Raw genomic sequence first — 25,266 nt, forward strand, 5'->3', positions numbered from 1 at the left:
CTAATCCAAGGCAGCTATACTGAAGAAAAACTGGAGCAAATTAGTGGCAAATCATTTAGCTAAAAAGGATGAATTTGCTTTAGATCAAAGTAATTCAAATCAGCAAGCCAGAAATCTGCATTTAAATAAATTATTTTAATCTTGGTTTGCATTTGCACTTTATTTTTTTCCCCTGAAGAAAATTAGGTTTTTATTGGTGTGTAACCCTCTCGCCATGATTGTTACAACTAAATATAACCCCTTACACTATGCCAGGGTTTGTTTTATTTTGCAGGAGAGTGTGCACTACCTGTACAAATCTGCATCACTTAACGTGTATTTACTCCCTTGGGTTCTTATTTACTAAGCGATTTGTTTTTCTGCTTATGATTTGCTTCAGACTGGTTTTGTTTGGCTTCTCGGGTTTGTGAGGGCTCTGCCCTTCCAAGCTTTAGAGCAAGGACAGCCCATGTCTCTGCCCTGCCCCATCCAAAGCCTGGGCCAGCCAGGGAGCCAGGGCAAGGGGCGAGCAGTGTGTGCCTCCTGGAGGACAAGGACCTGGCGCTGGGAAGGCAAGCACTGCCTCCATCTCTCCCTCCAAGGTGGCGGATGCTCTCCAGAGCCCGTTTGGTCCTGGTGGTGTGTCTGGCGGCTGCTCCCTGCCCAGGTGCTCAGCTGTGATGGCCAACACATGCAGCTTAATCTGTCTTTCTTAACTTGTCTTTATGTAACTGAACTTGATGGATTACATCCAGCTGGACATGAAATGACGCTGTGTATTTTTTTTATTATTTCAAATACAGAATCATAGGATATTTTGGTTGGAAAGGATCTTTAAGATCACCAAGTCCAACCATTACCGTAACACTGCCAAGCCCACCACTAACCCATGTCCCTAAGCACCACATCTACACGTCTTTTAAATACCTCCAGGGATGGTGACTCCACCACTTCCCTGGGCAGCCTGTTCCACTGCTTGATAACCCTTTCCGTGAAGAAATTTTTCCTGAGGCCATTTCCTCTTGTCCTATCGCTTGTTACTTGGGAGAAGAGACCGACACCGGCCTTGGTACAACCTCCTTTCAGGTAGCTGTAGAGAGCGATAAGGTCTCCCCTGAGCCTCCTTTTCTCCAGAATAAACAACCCCAGTTCCCTCAACTGCCCCTCATAAGACTTGTGCTCTAGGATCTTACGTAAGATATTGTATCTTATATATAAGATATAATCTTATAGGATCATTCCCTCTATAGCATCAGGTGTTTAACTTAGTTGCATTTTAAACTCCAACTTGAGAAGCCCCACCGGTGCCGGTGCTGCCCGACACTCACACCCGACGCCTGCCGGTTGCAGACAGGGCCCTTTTCTGCCCCCGAAGCCCTCCTGCCCCATTGCTGGAGGTGCAGCCAAACTGGCACCAAGGGGCGAAGGCGGCACCCGTGCCCTGTCCCGGGGCGGTGGAGGCGGCACAGGCTGCAGCCTTACACACGCCCTACGAGGAAGCCGTGGGCGGGTGTAAGGGTGACTTATGAGGCTGAGCACCCGCCCGCCGCCCGGCCTTCCCCTGAGCCTCGGCGGGCAGTGAGCGTCTCGACGGCTCCGTGGCAGGAGCCGGGCGCCCATGGCCTGGCACTGAGCCCCCTTGCCTCCTTCCTGCCTCAGGGGGTGGCCTGGGGGCCGCTCGCCTGGGGAAGCGGGGCGGGCCAGGCTTGTGCTCGTGGTTTTTTGGGGTGGCAGGCAGGAAGTCGGAGGGTGCGGCAGCGGGTGCTGTGGCTCCTCGGGCGCCATTCCCCTAACCGTGCCCCCCTCTCCTCCCAGCCCAGGAGCCAGAGGAAGATGGCGTGCCTGCCCGCCGCCCTGCCGGCGCTGGCCTTGAGGAGGTGGCTGGGGCTCGGGCTCGTCGTGCTGCTCTGCCTTAGTTTAGGTAAGCAGGGGCAGCTGGCGTGGGAGCGTGGGAGGGGATGTGCTGGGCCCAAGCGGGTGACAGCGCCTGCCTGCCCGTCTTTGGGGGATGGCAGCCCCCAGGGTGCTCGTTCTGGTGTCTTCTGCCAGGGCTGAGGCCTGGCCAGGGCTTGGGGGTGGCTGGCTTGCTAACCACGGTGGCGAGTGCTGAGGAACCATGAGCCTGGTTGCACCAGGCTGCCGGCTCCCAGAGGGGTGAGGTGGTCACCCACCCCAGGCAGAGCGTGAGCAAGGAGGGTGTTTTTGGGGTGGCTGACATCCACAGCAAGCATGTGGTGCGGCCCATTGAGCTTCGGCTTCAGCGGTGGGGCGGTTTCTGCAGTTTTTTGGATGGCTAAAAGTGAGTGTGTGGTGGGGAAGACAGGGCAGGGTGGCGGGTTGTAGGGCTCTCTGCAGCGCAGCGCACAGGGAGTGCTTTCTCCAACAACACAAGTCCCCCAAGGGCTTGTCGGAGGACTGCAAGGACCATCCCTTGTCCTCTCCAAGGACCTGCTGCAAAGCTTGCTGAAGTCTACGGGTCCCCCCTGACCTCAAGAGGCTTGGGTTGAGTCTTCTGAGCTGTGTGAAATGTTAACCTTGAAACCACACAAAACTCACTTCTCAGGTGGGATTCGTTGTGGATGCAAAATAGGTTGTGTTTATTGGCAATTTTAGTGTTTCATTGCAGCTAACGATACTCTGGAGCAAACCCAGGCTGAACTGAGGCTTTGATTAAAAATCAAGTGATGCAAAATTAAGAGGTTTTCGTGCTGGTGTTGTGAAACTGGGAGATATTTGATGCTGAGTTTCATTTTGAGTTTCAGTCTCAGAATCTTAAAACAAAACTCAGAGAATTTAACAGGGATTCAATTGCAGATCTCACTTGTAAAGAAAGCAACCACCTCAAATGCCACTTGTGAGATCTCTGGTCTCCCATCTTCACCCACACACCTTCCCCTGCCTCTGTGCTTGTGAAGTATGTGTCAAGCACAGATGTGTTTTGCCCATACTGCAATGGGCAAACAATCCATCATGTGCAGAACTGTTTCTATTTCCATACTGTAAGATCTTGCAGTATGTTATTAATGTAATTATGAGCATGTGGTATTTAGCCAGTCATGTAGTTTCTCTAAAAAGGATGCTGATTCCAAGTCCGAGGATGGGCAATACATGGATATACAGGCTGATGCATGCTAATATCCAGCACTAGAAACAGGTATTTGGTAACAGAAAACTAGATGTTCCTGTAGTTGTACTTTTTTTGATATGGCTTACTAAGGGAATGATAGTTTATCCTGCTTTCCATCTCTCCATCTGTTCCTTTAGGCCCGTGCTCATAACTTTCTAATCTCCTGCCCAGTTTCAACCAAATTTGACAGGGAGGCAGAGCTGACAGAGATGTGGCATCCTTGCCCGCTGCATGGAAGCCCCTGGCTAGCCACGGGCAGTACCCAAACAGCCGGAGCCCACGCTGCCACTCCTCGTGCCCAGCCGACAGAAAGGGCAGGAGGCAGCTGCGAGGGGGCTGTAAGGAGCATGGTGGCACCGAGGGCTTGGAGACATGGAGAGACGTGCCTGGGCTGGGAGACACAAAGCAAAAATCCATTTGCCAGGAGTGTTTGGTCATCCTGTCGCTGAGAAGACTGACTTCTCCAAATCTGATCGATTACAAATTTGTGGGGTTTAATTCTGTCGAAGAGAGAGTGGAAAAAAGCTTTTTTAGAAGCATTATATATCAGCTTTTTGGGTATAATTGTTAGATGCTTCCCACACAATGAGCCTGTGGAAGTCCTGGTGCCTCAGGAACGGGTTGCTTGGCAGGCTGACAAGGGCAGCACATCTGATGCGCTTTCTTTCTCCTGTATGCACGCGTACACACCCTGCCACCTTTCTCTCCAAGAAGAGGTATTCCTACGTTAGTGACCCTTGAAAATACATGCTACAGTACCTACAAACGAGTGGTTTTAAAAGCTTTACTGGGCCTTGTAGGTGATGCCTTCCCTAGGTCACCCACAGGGATCACAAGGACCAACGTCTGACCTTGTCGTAGCAAAATGGTGAAGCCCAGAAAGGGTGTCTGCCATGGCCCCGCCAGTGGCTTCCCACGCGTTGTTAAATGAGTCACCAAGGTCAGGATTTACATAACTGACCCCATGTGGGACTGGTCATGACCACATCAAGGCACAGTCAAAGCTGGCACCCAGAGCCTGTGGCTACATCTTGCATCCTCGGGTTTAGCCCACGTGTCCTGCTGCTCACACACCTCCATGCCATAGTGCTCCGAAAGGTCAAGCAGCATGCTAGGATGAAAGCAGGTGCTCTCTGTATGCTCTACGTGAGTGAAATAGGGAATGCTGGGCTGAATTTTTATATCGTAGCAGAAGGTGGCTTCAAGAGGGTCTTAATTAAAAAGGATGATTTGAAGGTTGTATTTCATAGAAAATAGTGTATGTGAAGCTACTTAGATACATTTGTTTCCCCTTGAATTGAATTTTGTGACTCTGGGGTTCACCTGAGGTGACTCGCTGAAATGCCAGTGTAATTTAGAGCTGCTTCTGAGATGTCATCTGCTGCTGGAGATGCTGATGTGCGTGAACACCCTGCTGTCTCAGCACAGTGGAAAAGTGGCAGAACAACCTTGATTACAGCCTTGATTACAGCACAAACTTATTTATTTACAGTCTGGACGCATTGCTGGTATCCCCATGGACTTGTTTTTCTCCTGCCATTGCACTTTCACACCTACCTATGAATATCAGGATGTTCTTAGTGCCAGTTTGTTGTATTAGGAAAATGTTGCTAGAAGTCACAGAGTACGACCTTTCCCTGCCCTGCGTGCAAACGTGGCGTAGGTTTTGTCCATGGACTATTCCTTTTTGGCTTCCCTGGAGTCTTTTTATCTGACTGGGGAAGGTCCAGTTCTTGGTTTCCTCCCAGCAGTGAAATTTTTTGGGAAGTTTTGAGGAAAATCCCTGCAGTTTTTCTGAGTTATTGGAGAGCTGGGACCGGGGGAATATCCACTTCCCTCCGCACTGCGAGCGAGCGCTGGCTCACAAGTAACTCACTCTGGGAACCCCCTCTCGCATGTTACTGCCCATAAAGAGCTCGGAGTCGAGCTGGGTTTCAGAAAGGGACAAAGAGGGCTGAGAATGAGCAAGATTCCTTGTTTCCTGGCCACCTCCAAATATTGAAGTGTCGAGCAATGTGCTTTAGGTGCTTTGCATCTAGTTTCCATGCCAGCTCCAGTATGGGCTGTGCCTAGGGCAGATTTCATGGTGGAGATGGCAGAAGTTTTCTTTACGTACCAGATTTGCCCACTTGATCACTGGATGCAAATTGAGTTTCTGTCTTATTGCTCTTGCTGCCTTCAGCTGGTTTTTTAATTCCTTTCTTCGGAAAAGTTTCTGTCTCATCCTGTTCCGGACATACAGAAAATAAATGTCTTTTTGCTTAAAAAAGAAGAGCAGTGGAACTAAGGACCGCTTTTTTGTCTGTCTGTCTATCCAGAACGAAACCTGCTGTAACAGCATGTCTGGAGAAACAGAAACCCAACCAAAGGCTCCTGCTTTTGCTTATAGACTCTGTTGTATTTCTTCTGTTGTGTTTTTTTAAATTAAAGGGTTCTTTAGAGAAAACACAGAAATTTAAATGTAGACAAGTTACATTCTTACACGGTCAAAATGCAGTTATACACCTGCACACTGAGCTTGTAAAGCTACCGGTCGAACACTCCTTTCACCCATGTTGTTTCCTTTTGCCAGTTAGATCAGAATGAACCCAGATAACTCCGGTGAGCTCACATCGCTCTGAGGGCAACAGCTTTTTTGCATTTCTTGGATCACTGAGACATTTGTAACCTTTTTGCAATGTGAATGTCAGCCATTCCTGCATTTAAACATGCAAAGTTTGGGGCTGTTACCAGCAGAAGTTGCCACCCTGTATGTCCTCACACCTTCCCTGCTCGTTGCTGCCTCAATTCTGAGTTACAAGTGTGGTTTAATGGGCGTAATTAACCTGACATATATAAATGAAGGCTGCCACTGACAGAGTTATCCCCCTGCCTCGCTTGTGATGAGTTAGCTTTTGGTGGGGGTCAGCCCGCTCTCTTCAGGGCCAGTTTGCTTTTACACCTGACTCTTTGTACTCCAGAGGTGGATGGAGATGGGCTGCACAGCTGAAGGGACCAAACAGGTCATTGCTACTGAAAGGTTCAATCCTGCTCCTCTCCTCTGCTTCTGGCTACGCGATCCTCCTCTCCTTTGCACTACTTCTGGTACGTGTCTGATCCCTGGATGATCTAATTTGCCTTCCAGCTTAGCAAAAAGTTTCTTTTTTTTCCCCTTGTTCTACACCAATGTGGCGCATTGAACCAGCCTCTGGAGAGCCCTGCAAGGAAACCAGTGGGAGCACGTGGGGTTGGAAGGGAAAGGGGAGCCAGATTCCCTCTGCTGGTGTGGGGAAGGCGTGAGATCAATGCCAATTTGTTGTCTGGCTGCACCCTGAGGTTGTGCCAGGCTGGAGGAGAGTTTCCACGTTCAGAGAAACTCTCCTTCCTTTTGAACGTGTGTTTCCTACTAAAAGCACTGCACGCATGTAGACGTGGTATTTTTTGTGAGGTGGCAAGGCAAATGTGCTGAACGCAGTGAAGTCTGTTTGCTTGGTGAAAGGAGGTCAATTTTGTTTTTAAATAGATGAACTTTATGTTTAATTGTAGCTGTTCTGTCCCCTTGGAGGGACAGCACCATCGGGAGTCTCAGGAGGTCATTTGAGAATATGTAAATTTTTCCCAACACGGAAATGCCACAGGCTTTGCTTCTGCTTTTTCACTGTTATGCTTTTAAAATATCATTGGTCTCAGGGGACACCCTGGCTGAAAATAAAAGTGCTGACTGCTGGCTAAAGGTGGCATTTCTAGCTACATTGCACCTAAAAGACATTCACCTTTTGGCAAGCCCAGAATGCTACCGTAGCGTATAAAAAGTTGTTAGAAAAGACCATCAAGGCAAGTCCCTCTGCCCAAGGCTGCTCTCACCACAGCAGGTACCCTCCGGTGTGGTTTTAAATGCCCAGCAGACAAGGATTTCATCCCTGCACGGGGGGAAGTGCTGCAGTCTGAACAGACCTCGCTGTCAGACACTGCTTCCTACCAGCCGAGAGAGCCCCTTCCCCGCGCCACCCTGCCCTGCGATGCGCCCAGACCGTGCCCAAGTCTCTCATTTCACTCCCTCCGCGGCTTTTATAGCTTTCAGACACCTCTGGATTGCTTTGGTCTCGTTTCCTTAGTCATCCTGCAGTTAATTACCATTCGCCATGCTGCACCCTTATATAGGGCTGTTTAATCTCTCCTCCAGCTGCAGGGTTGTTGTCAGGGTTGTCATCTGCAGAGTGTTTGTGAGTTAGTGCCTGAGCAGGGACCAGGTTTCTATAACGAGATGATGGCTCGCAGGCATGTAGTGTTGTTAGCTGCACTGGTGAATATTGCTATGGCTGTGGGCAAGTAATTTAGAAGAAGAAAAAAAAAAACAATTGTAATTTTGAGTGGGCTTATGTGAGAGATATCGCACTTGATTTTCCTGGTTATTGGGCACTTTCACCTTCTATTAGTTTCAAGAGTGGGCTGGCTACTTGGGGAGCAGGAGAGGCAGTGAGATTTGGCAAGCACTGAAGAAAACTACAGCCTTAAGCAGTGGGGAGGACCTCAACTTCACAAGCTGTGCTGCAAGGACAGCAGTATGCATGGCAGTGGTACGGGAGGAATTCGGAAAATTGTCTGACAACATCTTCAGCTGGGAGATAAATATAGAGGAAGTGCAAAGTGATCCAGTCAGCAAGGGACAGAGTCTGCAGGGGAAAAAATTACCAAATTTATTTTTGTCTTTGTGTGCGACAATCTCTCCCAAAGTCCTGTCTTACACAACTGCCACATCTAGTTTCTACCCCCAAACTGGGAAATCGTAAGAGTGCTGAGCCAGTTGCAGGAATTTGATCTCAAAAGGAAGTAAAATATGCAAACCCTCTGAGGACATCCAGATTTAGCGTCCCCCTTGCCCTTTTTTATTCTACCAAGGTCACCCACTCCACGTGCTGGGAACAGAGAAAGAGGGAAGGTTCAGAAAGACTCTTCCCTTCACTCCTTTCCCCAAGTCAAAGACATCCTTCTGTCCCCATGCACGGGAGATAAGCAAGCTTATCTCCTTCCTCTGCTCCCCGAGCAACACCTATGCGGAGGGCTCCGCAGCGAAGGGGAAGACCTTAAGACATGATATAGTCCCCAGTCCCACCCCCAAGTACTTTGGCGTCTCATCTCCAGCTCCTTGATTGGATCTGACCTTGGCTAGTGCCAAGATTAGAAATTTGCCAACTGACTTGCAAAGAGTTGCGATCTTACTCATGCTATAAGCAAAGCAGACTGGACATACCCAGGCAGTGGGCTTGTCCCAGCCGGGGCAGTGGTGACTCAGAAAGCAGTAGATCTTTATCTCAAGAAGTACCGAAACATGAGCTGGGCATCGCAGGAGCAAGAGGGAGAGGTACCAGCTGGCTGGAGCTGCTCCAGAGCTGCAGCAAGCCCCTTTACCAAAGTATCTCAGATTCCCTTTCGTCTTCTCAGTCGCTGATTGCGGATTGTGGAACTTTTTTGTGATTCATGGAGTTTCCTTCGCGCTGAAGCCAGTTTTTTTAACAGAGTAGTGACTCAGTAATGGCGCTTCCTCTCATTCTCCATTCAGCTGGGTTGCCCCGCTGGCTTTCGTGGCAAAAAGGCAATCAGGGGGTGTGAAATCTGCTTTCTGGTGAGCAGTGACTACGACTGGAGAAAGCAGAGTGTTCAGTCTGCAACCTGCAAAGGAAACACAGATGGAAGGAGGGCTTCAGCAGGAGTACTGATGCCCACATCAGATACCGACATGTGTTGAGAGCGCCCTGTGAACCACTCTAAAATGAGTGTTACCTACAGTCCATCACTGCTTATCAAAGTATGCTCAGGGAGGCAAATAAGATATCGATAATTTTGTTTGGCACCAATAGGGCCTCGAGTCAGCACGTTGCTGGAAAAAAATAGGATTAGTGCGCACCCCCAAAGATGGGGTGTGTATAGACACAGGGAGGTGTTCTCTGGTTTCCACAGCCGCTTCATGACTTCAAGGATTTCTTCACTAAAGGCTTTGCACATGAAACAACACAGCATTAAAATGGAATGAAGGCTGATGAAGGCACCAAAACACCGTGGGGATATGACAGTCGTTGCCAAATCAAGAAGTATAGAGCTGGGCAAAGCAAGGTTACTGTTTTGTTTAGGAGGAATGTGAAGATGGGAAGTGCATAAAGCCACGTAAGGGGTGCCGTGCCCTTGCTGTACTGGTCCAAGCAGGGCGCCCAGAGGTTACGGCGCAGAAGCAAGCTGAGATGAACTTTTAGAAAAACCTCTTCAAACCATTTCCCTACCTCAGGCCTGCCATGACATCATCGTAAACTAGGATTAATCCTGTCCCTTAATTGCTGCAGGCACGCTTGACTAGTGTGAGCGGGTACGGGGAAGCGAGACTGTGTGGAACTGCTGCTGCCGAATGAAGCGCGTTGCTGTTTTCTTTGGGTCGCCTTCTCTTCTGCTCCTCTCTCTCACTGCATTTGGCATGAGGAAGGGAACATGACTTCGCAAGAGGTCACCGTGGCATGGGTGAAGCAATCTGGGTTTGCAGCTGCTTTGCCTTGCCAGACCAGCCTAGAGCAGCAGCAGGCCTGTGGTTTGTGACCGGAAGGTTGGGCTCTGGCTTGTGCCAGGGGAAAGGGCTGCTCCTCCTTTCTCTGTGTGCTGAGACCCCCTTCGCATGCCTCTACTTGCTGGAGTGGCCTCTGGGTAGAAGGAGCCTAGGAGGCCTGCCAGGCACTCATGCATAGGTTAATATGCCATCACATATTAACCTCCTAAAGAGGACAGCCAGCAGGGCCTGCCAGCACCCACTTTTCTCTGTTTCATCCCATCTTGCTCATTGCACGGGGTCTTTACAGTGAAACACAGAGGAAGACAGAGTTTTTATGCACTGCTGAAATGATGTCTCCGCATAGAAGTTATCTGGGCATCTAGCCGGGTCTTTCTGTGATCAGTGTATTCAGAGGAGACTGTCACAACACTGATTTAAATACAACGCGTTTCTTCACATATTCCAGTGTAGCACAGGACGTTTGCTGAATTTTAACTCCATGGAAAGCTTTGGGAGAATCTGATTCCTCACTGGTAAAAATCACCTGGGGCAAAGAAAAGACCAAGGGGGAGTGTCGAGTCCTTTAAAGACTCAGCTTTCGAAAATTTCTCAGTTTTTCAACTGATTATCTGTCTTGCTCGGAAATCCCTGTAAAATACTGCGTTGTCCTCAAAGAATAAATCCTGCAAGTTTGGGGAGCGTGTGCTATTCACAGAAAATGAGGGGCCTGAGCCGCAGAATTACCCAGGGACTGTTGGGTGTGATTCCCACACTGACCCCAGGGGATGGCTGCCAGGAGAAAGCCGCAGCCCCATGAGACGTGTTTTCCTCAGCTGGCCCAGCCCCAGTTACCAGAAGTGCCCTTGCCTCACCACGACATGATGTGCACCTCCTCCCACAGCCGCCCCAAGGCCCTTTTTCCGGCCCACACGCAGGTTGAAGGCAAGAAAGGTGTCGGCGCCCCGGCAGAGTGGGTGCATGGTCCTAGTCAAAGTCAGTGATGCCAATAATTCAAGAGTAGAGAGACCAGCTTCTCTTGTAAAGATAAATAGGGAACCTTATGGAAAAAAAAGCAACACAAGGCTGTTTTGACCCTCCCAGTTTTGGAGGGCTACTGACAATTTGCCTCAGAGCTTTTTGCAGGACTGTCGCTCAAAAAAATGGGTAGGTCCACTGTCTTACCTGCTGCTTACACAGGGGCAAAGGACTCCAGGCCCCCCCAAGAAGGACCTTTCCCTTCATGTGCATTGCTTTGTGGGTTGTGTGCAAAGTAAGGTAACACAAGGTAAGACCAAAAAAAGGCAAAGCAGTTCAGAAGGGCAGAGGAATGGGGAATCGGGGGAAAGAGAATGGCTTTGGGGTTTCTGTTCACCTGGAATTATCTGAAGGTTTCCAACTGTTCAACGGTGCTTCTCTAGAGGGTTGCATGGTCTTTTACTGCCTGTTACAGTCAAATGTGTCTGCAGGATGTCTGTCCCAGAGGCCATCTGCTCTCCTGTACTGCCTGACTGTATGTGTGGTTAGGATAACCAAGATCTCTTCAATTTCTGAAACACAACTTGGGCGAGGAGTGAAGGAAATAGGGATACAGGCTCAACAGCTCTCCTGCTGGCTGGCTGTCAGAGTGAACAATGAAGGATGGGTTTTCTTTACACTCACCTTTCCGTTCTCCTCAGCCCTGCCGTGTGGGGCATCTGCAGAACAGGCGTAGTTTGAATGAAACATGTTTTTCTGCCCGGGGAACAGAAAGTCAGCCCTTCTATCGGTTCAGCATCGCCACACACCACGGGCTTGTAGTGATGGAGCACAGCAGGGGAGCGGTTGGGCTTCAGGGGGAGTGGGAAGATAAGGGATCTTTTTTTTTCTAGAAAAGTCATTAAAAAGTATTTCCACGGTGGATACCTCCCCCACAGCCTGGTTACAGAGAGTATTCAGCACAGAAATGGGACAGAACTGGATTTTCATTTTTGCTTTGCAGTTCAGCTTTAAAGTGAAAGGGGACTTTTGTGGGGCTGAATGACTCTTCGTGGACTTTGGTTCCTTCAGACTTGCAGCATTCAGGTTGCAGTTTCAAGGGTGCAGAGCCTTTTAAGGGTAGATGTGACATCAGCAGGAGTTTCCAGCCCCTGCACATGTACTGCCGAGGAGGTTTTTGTTCTCCTTTTGGTTGCAGAGGAGACTCTTAGGGGCAAGGCACGGAGAACCTCATGTAACTCATGATACGATGTCACCCTGACATTTACTGTACGCCTACTCATCCCCTAGAGCTGCAAAAGAAAATAGAAAATTTGTCTTCATCAGGCTCCACAATCCCAAGGTTTGACTGGCTGCTCTTGTGAGTCCCTCCAGCAATAGTAAGAGCTGAACTGTGAGAACAAGCAAAGATGTGGTTGAGGGAAAAAACACACACACACACACACACACAAATGCATGCAGACATAGAGGAGGAGGAACTTCAAGAACCACAGCCTGAGGTGGGCTGCTTTTAAGGTGAACAGAAGGAAATGCTTTTTCACACAGCGTGTAATCAAACCATGTAACTCATCGTGACAGGATGTTGTGGAAGCCAAAAATATACGTGCATTCCTGAAGGGGCAAGAAGTATTCCTGAAGGGTAGGTCTAGCAGTGGTGATTAAACTGCTGATGTCAAGAAATCCCTAAATTCCTGGCTGAAAAAGGTTGGCAGGACATGGCACTTTTATCCCACACGGTGTGGAAGAACTGCTTTTTCTACCATTTTGCTACTGGTTGCTGGCTGACACAGGTCAGCGGGCTGAGTGGGCTCCTGGTCCGCCCCAGTCTGGTTGCTCCGTCTGCGATGCGTTATAAGGGGAAGTACAGGTAGTGCAGGGGGTTGAAATGGTGTTTGAATCTTTCCCTTTGGAAGACCAACGAAGTAGCTGAGTGGAGGGAAACCAGTTAAATGAGAAGTTGCTCATTTAATTACGTCTTCTATTTAATGAGTGTTAAAGCATTCCATAATGTTGCCAGGACTTCCCCAGTATTTTTCAGTGTGTTTCCTATGGATTTAATGTAAAAGTGTGTAGGTGGGACAGGGGTAGGTGTGTCACAGGGGAAGGGGGTGAAAACTTATTGCACCTTCTGTCCCAGGCTCTCTGCCTGGGCTAAACTTCATCGAGTAGCCCCAGTGCTGCCCCAAGATCAGGCTGTGCCGGGGCAAATGAGCCTTGGCGGGCAAGAAGCTTGTGGCTGTTTCGGACACTTCAGCTGAACCTGCATGTCACAGCACCCCGGTCACACCCCGAGCACTGCACTCTGTGCCTGTGTACAGTGTGGCTGCGGTCAGGCGTTAGCAGTGACAATAACACATGAGCCGGCATCAGCCAGACTTTGCTGGAGGTGGGTGGCAGTTCTTAGGCTCAGCTTTGTCAAGCGTTCAGTTAGTTCACACTTCAGGCTGAGGCTTTGCACATGGGGTCTCACCTCCACCGACGGCTGATGCTGCACTCTCCCCATCAGTGACACACTGCCCGGTCAGGACTTTCCCGCTTTCTCTCTCAGACGCGTTTACTGAGATCTGTTCTGCAGGGAAGGAAAAGGGAATTTGAATCTTCTCTGTCCTGAGGCCAGCTATTTCCTTGTGTTTCTGCTCTCAGACAGATTGGTATCCCCCTTCCACTACCGGAGATGGGTGCTAAGGTAGTGAGACTGAGGCTAGCAGGGCAAACAAAGCAACCCGACCTTCTGGACTAACAAAGCAGGGTGCACAGGAGTAAGCATCATCCTGAAGGTTGCACAAACCCAGGCAAAAGCCCAACCATCTGCCCTGTGCACAGGACCACAGCCTCAAGCTTTGCCAGGGGAGGTTCAGGTTGGACATTAGGAAGAATTTCTTTTGAGAAAGGGTCATTAGACATTGGAATGGGCTGCCCAGGGAGGTGGTGGAGTCACCTTCTCTGGAGGTGTTTAAGAAAAGACTGGACATGGCACTTAGTGCCATGGTCTAGTTGACAGGGTGGTGTCAGGGCAACGGTTGGACTCGATGATCCCAGAGGTCTCTTCCAACCTGGTTGATTCTGTGATTCTGTGATTCTGTCAGTACAGGGTCACTCTTCCAGCAGCAGCAGGAGCTCCTTGCTAGACTGCTCCCTCGCGTGTCAGGTCCTGGCCCCTGCGAGCGCTCGCCCACTGGAAAGAGGAAGGCGAGTGGGAATGCAGGGCTGATCACAGGAGCAGCGTGCACAGAAGTCGTAGTGCAAAGCAGAAGGGTTGCAGCTAATGTGGTCAAAGCTGTACCTAATGTCCCTCTTGCAAGGGCCTCAGCTTATTGTAGGCACACTCCTGCACACAAGGTATGGCACCGACATGGTCACTGGGCAGGCGTTGGGGAATGCCAGTGCTGGTTGCAAGTACAGATTTTTTTTTCTTTTACCAAAAAAATCCTTCCAAAAAAAACCCCCAAACCCCCAGACTAACAGCCCATTTGGCCCTGTTTGGCATGCAGGGAACACACTGGAGGGTGACACGCTCTTTCCAAACACTGAGCTCTGAAAAGGGAGAGCAGAGGAGATTGCAGCAGTTTGGCATGGATGCTTTTATCCCTTAACATGAATAATGGCAATTCTTTACGCCGAGGTGTGTTTTTTTTTAAGGGGCCAGCAAAATTTCAGTAATCCATGCAGAAATCATTGTGTGCCTGCTAGCTCGGGATCCTAAGTAGGACTGGCGCATCATGTAAAAGGCAATGCCAAGGCAGGCCTCCCCTCAGTGAAGAGCTGGAGTTGTAAACAGCTTGGTGGGTGCTGAGGTGCATTAGTGGGCGCAGACAGAGCCAAAAGAGGTGAGCTCTGTGCTGCAGGTCCTGGCACGAGGCTATACTACTGTCTCACTGATTTTTCTTTGCCCCCCCACCTACAGGCTATGCACTGGAGAAGAAAGTAGTCAAAAGCAAAGTGGGGGAAAACGTTGGCCTGCCTTGTTGTCACGAAATTCCCAGCTCGGAAAGCCTACATAATTACCGGGTCTACTGGCAGAAGAACACCACAGAGGTAGTGCTTGCCTATGCAGAGGGGAAGAAGATCTGCAAGCACAAGCGGTACGAGAACCGGACAGAGATGGGCACCAGGAACCTCACCCTGTGGATCTCCCCTGTGGAAATCCTGGACAATGGCCCTTACCAGTGTGTAGTTCAGCACCTCAGATTTTCACAGAACTCAATTGTTTTGTGTGATGAGCCTGTCACCCTCTTTGTTACAGGTAGGTGGATTGCTTCCTGACACCTGAGGCTTTCCATTGCCAAACTCTGGGAGTAAGAGACACTCCTCCAAGCTTTAGTCATAGTGTAGCAGATAGATAGACTTTCATCAGGAAGCCTAAAAGAGTACGGGAAGGTGTGTTAAGGCCCCTGTATTTCTATTCTAGCAGCTTCCCTCCTTACCTTTCCAAAGCTACCCCAGGTACAGAAAATTCGCCTTTCCCACCACCAGCCCACCATCCTCCACTTGATGGCACCTTCTTGGGCAAGGACCCCTCCCAGGACTCCTCCCCAGGTACCACTACTGGTGGGTGCCCTACAACGCCTCTGCCCCCTGTTGTCTTTTGGGCAAAGCAGAGACGAAGCCCTCGGTGCACGGGAAGCACCCAAGCCAAAAGAGGAATGGGGTGGCATTGCTTCTCTGTGGCCACAGGAGCATCTCAGCCCTGCATCCAACCCGTGGGGAGCCAAGGCTCTCTGGGGGGCTGGCCAGCTTGCCGGCCACACTGCAGGTCCACAACCTAAAGCTGAACTCAGCTGGAGATTTGAGGCTTTTTACATTAAAGAAACAACTCGAGTTCCTTTGCTCAAAACGAATCTGAATCTTTTCTTGGAGGCTACAAAAAGTTCCGTTGACATTATTTTCCATTTCCATCACTGTTTTTGTGGTGGTTGGTTTCAACCAAAGGCAGAGATACTGGTAACACGTATAAATATATACATACATTTGAATACATTTAGCAGCAGAGAGTTCCAGGAATATTCCAGACAAGCCAGTGAATGAGCATTCCCCATCTGGAATGAGATTTGTCAGCAAAAAAAACCAAGCTCCTGAGGTTCAGCCATTGCCTGCCTGTCTGAGCATGGTGGGCATGTGTGCAAGGAGACAAATTTAGTGATATTTCTGGGAACTGATATGAAAAAAGGGAAGTGTACTGCCAGCACCGTTTGTAGCTGGGAGGGCTGGGGAGTTAACTGCATGAAAAATGTGAAACGACGGATCTCTTTTTCCTCCCTGCAAATACTCCAATTTCTTTCCTTCCAGAAATCCCTTTGCTGTCTTAACAGGCCAGTTTTAATAATTGTGGTAGAATTCTGCTCCCTTTGGAAAAGTAGAGATCAGTTATTGTGGGCATTAGCAAAGGGAAAGCTCCCCTCAGCCCTGCTGGAATCCGGCTACCCTGAGAGAGGCAGAAAGGTGTCACTCCCTGGTGATTGATCAGGGAACCTCGGTGAAGCCGGCTGGGAGGTTTGAAGGGACTTTCCAGACTAGATGTCAACGCCGTATTGCTCGACAGATAGTGGGCCTGGAAGGAAATCCCTGTACCTCCTTGTCTGCCACTGCTCAGCCGTGCAATGTTGAGCAAGTGTCTTTCACTAGTTACTAGTTACTCGGTAGCTTAGACCACGGGTTCATGGTCAGCAGAAGCTGTGGAAGACGAGTTATGACCGCAAGGTTGTCTGCCTTATCCCAGCAGCCACATGGTCAAATGGCGAGTCAGGCAGGGAGCAATCACAGACAAAACCTTAGCTGCTCCAAAAAAGGTCGCTTGGCAATGAGTTGGCCAAGCTGCTGTGGTTCTCTGCCTGGGCTTGCCACAGCTGGGGCTAGTGCCTGAGGAGGTAGGCAAGCTACGGGCCTACAGCTGGCAGAGGTGGGAGGGAGAATTTGGTCCCTTTGGCAGCAGTGGTGTTGGTGTGACTCACGCCCACCACGAAGCCACGTGCTGAGTTTCTTTTTCTGACTGGTGCCTCTCTTGCTAAAGATGTGCTCTCACAGAGATTTTTCCAGTGGGAGAGCTGCCTCAAATAGTTTCTTTGCCACCCTTGCCTCCTCCTCCGCACCCTGGGCTGTACCCGTGGGCATCCTCAGTTGTACCAATGCAACTCTTTACAGTAACACAGTGAACCAGACTGGCAAAGGGAAGCAGGCGAAAAAGGACACCACCTTTCTTCTCCTTCTTCCCTCATATTAGTCCTCTCATCCATTTCACCATGCAGCCTCACAAACACTTATAGCAATACATCTGACCAGGTGAGAAGGCATGGAACAAGCTGTGTGGGTGGGAAACCTCTGAAAACTGTCTTTGGCAATGAGAAAGAAGTCCAGTCAGAACATGGTCTGAGAGGACCTGTGTATTGCTATGCATTTTTGTGATGACTAGTATAACTTGGTCTTGCTCTCAGCTGGACCTTCTGGAGGGGCTCTCATGCAGAAAATGCAATTCAGTCTCTTGCTGGGCATCCCAGCTGAGAGACCAACATGCGACTCACCTCCTTTCCCAGCAGAGATGGACCCTCTGTGAGCTTCTCTCTGGGAAGGGACTAATGAGGGAGGGAAAAGGAAATTGTCTACCATTGCTGCTAATACGGATGTTTATTCAGTCCCGTATTTTTCCTACCTGTTTTATGATTCCTTCTGTTGTTCCACAAACTGCTGTATGTAGGGAGAAATGGCAGCATTGGAGAGGTGGGGTCATGAAGTCTGTGTACTGCCCAGGGAGGAGGAGAAGAAGCAAAGGCCAAAGCCATATCCAGTCAAGGCTGTGAGGAGAATGCTAAGGCACAAGAAAGGCCAAACAGATTATGATAGAGGAAGAATGCACTGTGAGGGAGTCTTTGCTTTGGCCATGGGTGATCAGGACTGCAGCCCTCGCTGTAATCTGACAGAATGGTAACTAAATCTTTCTTGCTTCAGCTGACTTCAGTAAGCCGAACATAACAGCAGAAGTATCCGCTAATTCTTGTGAATCAACTGAGATGGTGGTAAGATGTTCTTCTCATGGAGGTTTCCCCAAATCCACAATCTCTGGAGCCCTCAACAACATCTCTGTGGTGTGGAATGTCACCTGGGTGTCCGAGTCCAGCCTCAGCCTGTACAACGTCACTGGTGAACTGTGGCTCAACGTGACCGAAGATGTCATATTCACTTGCTCCATTGAAAACAATGGCTTTGCCAAGTCCACAAGTTTGCTTCTGAGTAGGTTTTATTAATAGTTTGTGTTACAAAACCATTTTGTTGAATCTGCTGAGTTGCCTCTGAGAAAGCAGTAGATTTCATGTATCTGCTCATGCAAGGATGACCCAACGATCCTGCCTGTGAGTTGCACACTGAAATATTTCAAAGGCTGTAAGACAGCAGGGGTAGGAGAGGAGAGTTACGACAGTGACTGACAAGCAAAGATGGCTCTGGCTTCCTGCCGCTCTACCCTGAGTCACAGCTGGGCTGACATGGCAGCTGGATCCCGTTGTGATCTGGTGATGTCAGCCTTCGTGCCTCCCACAGGTTGGGGTTGCCACCATTCAGTGCCCCTCTGTACCAGCACGGTCTTACTGCCAGTTGGCGTGACACAGACCTGGTATTCGAACGGAGGGACTTGAGAAATGTGTGTGCCTTAAAAGCCACCAGTTGCACTTCAAAATAATTTCCTCATTTAACAAGCGTGTTTGTCCCTGCTTCAGTGACAGAAACTGTCAGCTGGGGTCTAGACAAAAAATTCTGCTTTCATACACATATTTAATATAGGGTTAACCCATACAGAAAAAATTCCATCACTGTTCGTGGCTTAAAAGTGATAAGATAATAGATAAGTCTGTACTTTGAAAAGCTTGAGGCACAGGTGGAAACAGCATGAGGAAGGCAGCACACCACAGTCCAGATGGTTTGCAATAGAAGGGGATTTGCAAGAAAATTATTAAAGCCAAAAGGATTTTTTTTTTTTATGTTGTTACCAAAAGTATTCTGAAATGTCTCTGGGTTCGATGTTTTCACTGTAGAGATAAGGGCACCTTCAAGGGAAGCTAGAGAAGCACTGTTTTTCCTAGGGGATTGTACCTTATTCATCAATGTTACTAAAATCAAAGGGGTTCATGAGGAGAGGTGCCATTCAGCTTCAGGACAAATGCCAGAAACTAGTGCTTTATGAATATTGGTGGTTGCTGGATGTAGTGCATAATATCCCTAGAGATGGTGATGGAAGAAGGTTATGAATATCATACCACATAGAAAAGGAGAGCAACAAAAAAAAGTAATAATAGTCATACACCGTTGTCACAGAGATTCTCAGAGGAGGGTGCAATCAACAGTGACAACAGCAGTCACAAACCCCCCGCTTTTTTATTTTTACGATGTGGAACCACTCCCATTTTGGTATGAGGGAAATGGTCCTCCAAACAAATCTTTCACGAACACGGAGCTCCAGACAGAATACAGCCTCTAGTAAACATAGGAGGCAAACCCTGCAGTGGAGGGGAAGATGGTGCAGTGGATCAGGCTGGTGCCTTAGAATTTGAACGATGCTTAATTGTGCCAGATGCAGATGATGAAAATCTAAAGACTTATGAACATGCACCAAGTCTGTCCCTTCTGTTGAATTGGGGTTGTCCTGTACTGTACAAGAATGGCCCGTCACCTACTCTAATGTCCAAGTGGCAGAATGGTCATCTCCAGTGGTGAAAAGCCAAAGACTCCAGATCCACTGAAAATGAACTCTGCCATAACACTCTTTTCCTGCCATGCAGAAAAAAGTCTATTCTAGTCTGTTTAATGCATCATTCTCCATCACCTGTGAATGCAGAAGGAAAAAAATCAGGCATAAATCTGGTGAAAACAGTAAGAAAAACTGCAGAATACCTTTCAGAATGGAAGTTTCCTAGATATGGACTCGGACTTTTCCACCAAGCCTAACCAGTTTCTTTAAAAACAGCTTATGTGGGTTTAAATATTGCCTGTCTCTGTCCTGTTCTGGACAAAGACCCAGAATTTCAGATTCTCTGCATGTGTTAAAAATTTCAGCACATAGCAAACGTGGGGGAACGGAAGAAATTTAGGTGCCAGCTTTGTTTGTTTATTGAATAGGTGAATTTTCAGGCTGAATATCTGAGTTAGAATTTGGCCAGAACCACCAGAATTCACATACCTGCTCTTACATGAAAATGCCAATATGTTGTCTGGCCGTTTATTTATGTTTTATTTCTTCTGCCTCAGAAAAAACGAATGACTGCGTTGCCCCTGCTGTACCTCCACCTTATAATGTCATTGCTGCTTCAAGTATCATCATTGTTGTCTTCCTTTTGGCTATCACCCTAGCAGCAAGATACCTCGCACGGCATGGTAAGTGTAGCTGCTTTTTCAAGACACAGTCTCTTACTGCTTATGGAGTTTCTATGTAAAATACACATTTATAGAAACTATACTGACACACTAGGTATTTTTGTACCTTCTTCTCATTTCCTTTTTTTTTTTTTTCATGCAGCATCTACTGCCACAAAATCTAAGTCCAGCTCAGGACTTTCCTACATTTTGTGTGCAGGCAGAACTAGGGTTCAGGTTTGAGAGTGAAGAGGTGATGGAGAGTTTTGACAGCAGATCAGAATACTTCCAAAATCAGGGGTATACATAACTGAAGAGATTCACAAAGGTCCATTTGTATGTATTAAGATCATTGAAGATGCCAAGGATCTTGGTGAGCATGATAGATACGGATGAGCGCTGACAGTTTCAGAATGGGATCTCTCTACACACCCTACTTAGACAGTCCCTCAGAAAAGTCACAGAGCCAAAGTTACAAAAATACATAGTGCTAGGGGCCACAGAAAGGATTTAAGCACAGCAATGTCCCACTTTCAGGAGAACCCCAATCAGAAGCGATGGATTTGTCTTCTTTGTGTGGCCGAAAATGGCACAGGTGAGGTGCCCTGTCCCACCCTATGAAGTCTGCAGTAACTCCAGACATGTCTCCAGGAGTTTTTCAATGGCAAAGGGGACCTCAAGCATCTCAGGGTTAGCTGGCAGCTGAGTAGATTTTTCTTTTGTGGCTCAAAAAAAAAACAACAAACTCATCTGTTAGCTGTTGCTCCTAATCATGTCTAAGGTGACCCAGCCAGAAAGCCCCTGAAGATGTGGGTGGACATCTAATGGATTTATAAAGGCAGCTAGCCATCCAAGTCAACAGCAGTAGATGTCCTATCCGTGCCCTGTTAGCAGCTTTGAAAAGCAGTCCTGGAGAAAGACAGCAGGCCTTGCAACACGTTATAAATACCAACCAATCAAGTTCTGTCAGGTCATTGGGGAAGTCAAGTCTGGAGACAAGAATCCCACACTGAGAGTGCTCTATGTTCAGCTCACTTAAACCAGAAGCCACCAGTCTGAGTGTCTTAGCTCATTACGGTTGCAGTGGTATCCCCCATTGGAAAGAGGTTATTTGCTAGGCAGCAGGGACTCAGTTCACTAAGGGACACTGGTCAGCTTGTCACGCTTGTGTCTTCTGCTCCCTCTATTTCAACTTCAGACAAGTTCACTCCCAGGTCAGAGGTGTGGAGATAGAATTACTATTTTTCCTTTCCCCTCCTCACCAACCACATCCCTTCAAAAACTGTGACCACTGAGTCAGGCTGGGCTACTTTTGGTGTTTTATCACAAAGAAAGCAAGGTTCTGGAAGGCAGTGACTCTTGGCTACACCTCTGCACCTCCTCATTTTCCACTCGTGCCCCTATGACACCAGTGTTGGTTCTCCCCTGCTGTTCCCTGGGGCTATGTCAATGGGAAAGCAGCAAGCAGGTTGAAATCAAGAAAAAAAATCACAGCTGATCACAGCCTGTGCTATTAGCTGCATGGATAATGAACTTCTAATTATAGGAGAAAATGAACTGGAATTGGAAGATTTGGCTCTAAACAAATACAGGCTGGAAATGAAAAGGTTCCTTACTGTTACATTAGTAAGATTCTGGAGCATTCTGGGATAGACTTTTATATAGAAACCAAATTGCTTTTAAAGTAGATGTAGAAAGCATTCCAATGTGGCTGAATGTGATCACCTGCAACAGCATGGGACATGGCTGCATAAACTGGAATTTCCCTTTCAGTCCCATGTTCCTAATATGCGCAGGGCGCGGATTTGCTGAGTCAGCTGGTGCTATTTTGTGCAGCCACTTTCCAGACCAGGCGTATGCTGTAAGAAACTGAAGCTAGAGCTTCAGTCCAACTTCTCAGTCTGTACAGTTGTCACATTTCAGTGCTGCTGTGCATTGCCACCTATCTGTCCTATACCTGTCCTAAGAGTGCTTCTTGCTGGTGTTGCTACAGGTCACCTTTCAAGAGCTATTGTGGGAGCTCAGAATAGGTCTGAGAGTACCTCTGTTGTTCTGGAATATGGAAAGCTGAGTCAGGAGCTGCCTTGATGCTAAGAGTGGTTTCTGAGCTCAAAAAGCCATGCTTCAAGGAGCTGAAGTGTGGGAGGGAAGAATAGAAAGATAGAGCAGAACGGAAATAAGAGTTCTCAGATGCGTGATTGTGGTGGTGACCAAAACATGCAGATGCTTTGTTGAGGTTCACAACCCCTTTTACTTTGAGGAGCTCAGAGCCTATCTTTGCAGTAATTTAAGAATGGAAACTCTCCAGATTTTTTTTTTTTGCTTCTTCAATTAATTTAACACAAAGTACCGAGATTAGATCAAGATTAGAGGTCACTTAAAGAACAGCTTAGGATCCATGCTGTAAAATTTGTGCAAGTACAATTTGCTGCAATAGTACAGAGAGATCCAACTTGAATTATTAAAACAAAAGTCATTCATAGATGCTGAGATATGAAGGGGACCTGTTTAGTCTGAACTCCTTTTAAAGCACTGAAAGAGCTGGTTGGCTGGTTGTAACACTGGTGTTCTCTCACTCGCTTGGTAAACTGCATTTAGTCACCTGTAGCTTTTACCACAATTTCCCTTCTGACCTTATCTTAGCATGTAGCAACCTGTCTTTGTGCCAGGCGGAGGTCCTAGCCCTGTGCTAATGAGAACTGTTTTATCCATATGACACTACGTAGATAACATTTATACATAACAGAGCTTTCTGTCAGAGCAGACTATGGCTATGGGCCAGTGTCATGGTTTAACCTCAGCCGGCAACTAAGCACCACGCAGCCTCTCACTCCCCCCCCCAGTGGGATGGGGGAGAGAATCAGAAGAGTAAAACAGAAAACTCATGGGTTGAGACAAAGGCAGTTTAACAGGTAAAGCAAAGCAAAGCAAGGAATTCATTCACTACTTCCCATGGGCAGGCAGGTGTTCGTCCATCCCCAGGAATCCATCACGTGTAATGGTCACTTGGGAAGACAAACGCCGTCACTCTGAAAGTCTCCCCCTTCCTTCTTCTTCCCCCAGTGTTACATGCTGAGCATGACACCATACAGTATGGAATATCCCTTTGGTTAGTTGGGGTCAGCTGTCCCAGCTGTGTCCTCTCCCAGCTTCTTGTGCACCCCCAGCCCACTCGCTGGTGGGGTGGTGTGAGGAGCAGAAAAGGCCTTGACTCTCTGTAAGCACTGCCCAGCAGTAACTAAAACATCTCTGTATTATCAACACTGTTTTCAGCACAAATCCAAAACATAGCCCCATAGCACCTACTATGAAGATTAACCCTATCCCAGCCAAAACCAGCACAGCCAGCCATATCCAGATGTACTGCAGGGATGAGTCCTGCCAAGGAAGAATAGAAGTAACTAGACCTAAAAGACTTTTTTCTTTAATTTCTTCTCTCCTTTCTTCCCACTCTTGGTTATACCTTACTTTGTTGAAGAAGACATTTGGATTCAGCACTTTTATGTCTTCTGGAATTCCAAATACTAATGAGGGATCTTCTCTTTCAGTCTGTTCTCACTGTTGTAAGCCTCAGGATTCAGTGGAAGAGGGTGTGAAAGAATGTATGAAGCCACCCGTGAGCTATAAAGTGACATCTGAAACATCATCTCTATGACCAGATCACATTTGCAGGTAGGTTTTCTTCACCATTCTTCTCTTGGCAAAACAGCTTCTCAAATACTATTAGATTCTTGTGCTATGTTAGCTCACAAAACCATCTATGGCTTTTAATATGAGTGTGTCCTGTCCTTTAGGGTAAATAAAAGCAGTAGGGCCCTATTGCCAACTCAGACATATGGTGTCTCCCGGTCAGGTTACGAGAGGAATGATGCTCGTGTTGGTTGTGGGGCATTGCTTTGTTTGGGTTATTTCAAATTTCTAGAAATGAATCTAGTGAAAAATGTTAGAGGACTGAATTTCCTGGGCTGCCAAGCTGCTTTCTCCATAGAATGGGCCCTGCATGGATGGCGTGAGCCATGTGCCTGATCTGATGCACAAACATGGGGACATCAGTGATGACAGAAATGAAGGATTAACCAAATGGTGGTGAGGGAGAGGTGAACAACGAGCAAATGACTCCAGCTTTCCCAGTAAGACCAGCAATGCCAGTCCACTTCTGAGACATCTCCATTCCCTTCAGCACCTGGAGGAATGGAGAAGGAAAAGCTCCCCCTCTAAGACTTGCCCAGGAAACACTCATATTTTAAAAGGAGTCACTTTTGATAATGAGGTGTTGTGAAGGATGGGCTGGGGACAAGTCTGGCTTATCAAGGTTTTATGACTACAAAGCATTATATTAATTTTGGCTTGAAAGCTCAGCTGTGTTCAGGGCTGTGTCCTCCAAAAAGACATTTTTCAAGTCAAGAGACTTAAGGAAAGATGAGCAGCTAACTGTTCTTATTCGGATCATTATCCAGGTGATTGCATTTCCTGCTCTCACCACAGCATGCTGAATTGCCAGGGTAACGCCGTACAGTAACAGCTGCAGAGTCCTACAAGTCATGAATTTGTCACGCTGTGCGTTGCAGCAATCTAAAAGCTTAACATTTTTGAGATGCGCAGGAGAGGAAACTATCACTGAGGCCACTCGTCTCATTTCCAGACTTGACCACCCACTCATGTTTTCCTCTGGGGAAGGCCCTATCTGGAACAGATACTACAGCCTTGGTTAGCATGAATTCTGGGGGGTTTTGTGACGGGAGTGGCAGGAGTTCACCTACTCAATAAATCCATTCTGCCGCATTCCTCTTCTGTTATAAAAGTTTGCCAGGTTTTTTCTGTAAGTGGCTGGTGTTTCCCAACTCCAGGGCCTGGAAGGGCTGCTGCCTGTGGACAGGGATGGACACCGTGCTGCCTTAGTGGCTGACTGTCACCTCGTAACTGCGTGATGCACTGAGCCGTGTCCTATTGCTGCTTAACGCTAGCGCATTCGTTAGCCATCCTCACATCGCAGAGGGATGGCACCTCTGCACGGTCCAAAGGCTGTCACAGTCAGCCATGAGCCAGGCTGTAGCTCACAGTAGCGCCTGCCTTGAGCTGTCTCGCTCTCAACAGCCCTGTCTTGACTGTAATAGGGGCCCTCTTGTGGAGGGCTATCGCAGGTGATGCCCGTTCGTCTTGGCTCTGCAACACTCCGGGTTACATTTAGGATTAAAAAGACCCAGAGGTCTCTTCCAACCTGATTGATTCTGTGATTAAGAAGAAGGGGGGAAAAATATCAGTAAAATCTTGTCTTTGTGTCCCTCAGGTTTCTCACCCTGTGTACTCCGCACTGCAGTCCCCACTGTCCGTTGTACAGCAA

At 48.1% G+C, this 25,266-nt stretch overlaps 1 protein-coding gene and 1 long non-coding RNA gene across 2 annotated transcripts; one reads left to right on the top strand and one right to left on the bottom strand.

Moving 5' to 3' along the window:
• The first annotated feature begins 1,812 nt into the window (after positions 1-1,812).
• Positions 1,813-23,580, top strand: LOC137677905 (T-lymphocyte activation antigen CD80-like). The gene is made up of 5 exons (XM_068425591.1): positions 1,813-1,900; positions 14,497-14,835; positions 17,532-17,813; positions 19,821-19,946; positions 23,474-23,580. Exons 1-5 carry the CDS (start codon positions 1,813-1,815, stop codon positions 23,578-23,580), a joined length of 942 nt encoding a protein of 313 aa, XP_068281692.1.
• On the bottom strand, positions 7,760-13,155 carry LOC137677906 (uncharacterized). The gene is made up of 3 exons (XR_011050338.1): positions 13,063-13,155; positions 11,277-11,884; positions 7,760-8,755 (listed from the first exon to the last, which is right to left on the bottom strand). It is a non-coding gene; the product is annotated as an uncharacterized lncRNA (long non-coding RNA).
• Positions 23,581-25,266: the final 1,686 nt, after the last annotated feature.

The sequence above is a fragment of the Nyctibius grandis genome, chromosome 2, assembly GCF_013368605.1.
Source record: "Nyctibius grandis isolate bNycGra1 chromosome 2, bNycGra1.pri, whole genome shotgun sequence".
Taxonomy (NCBI): Eukaryota; Metazoa; Chordata; class Aves; order Nyctibiiformes; family Nyctibiidae; genus Nyctibius; species Nyctibius grandis.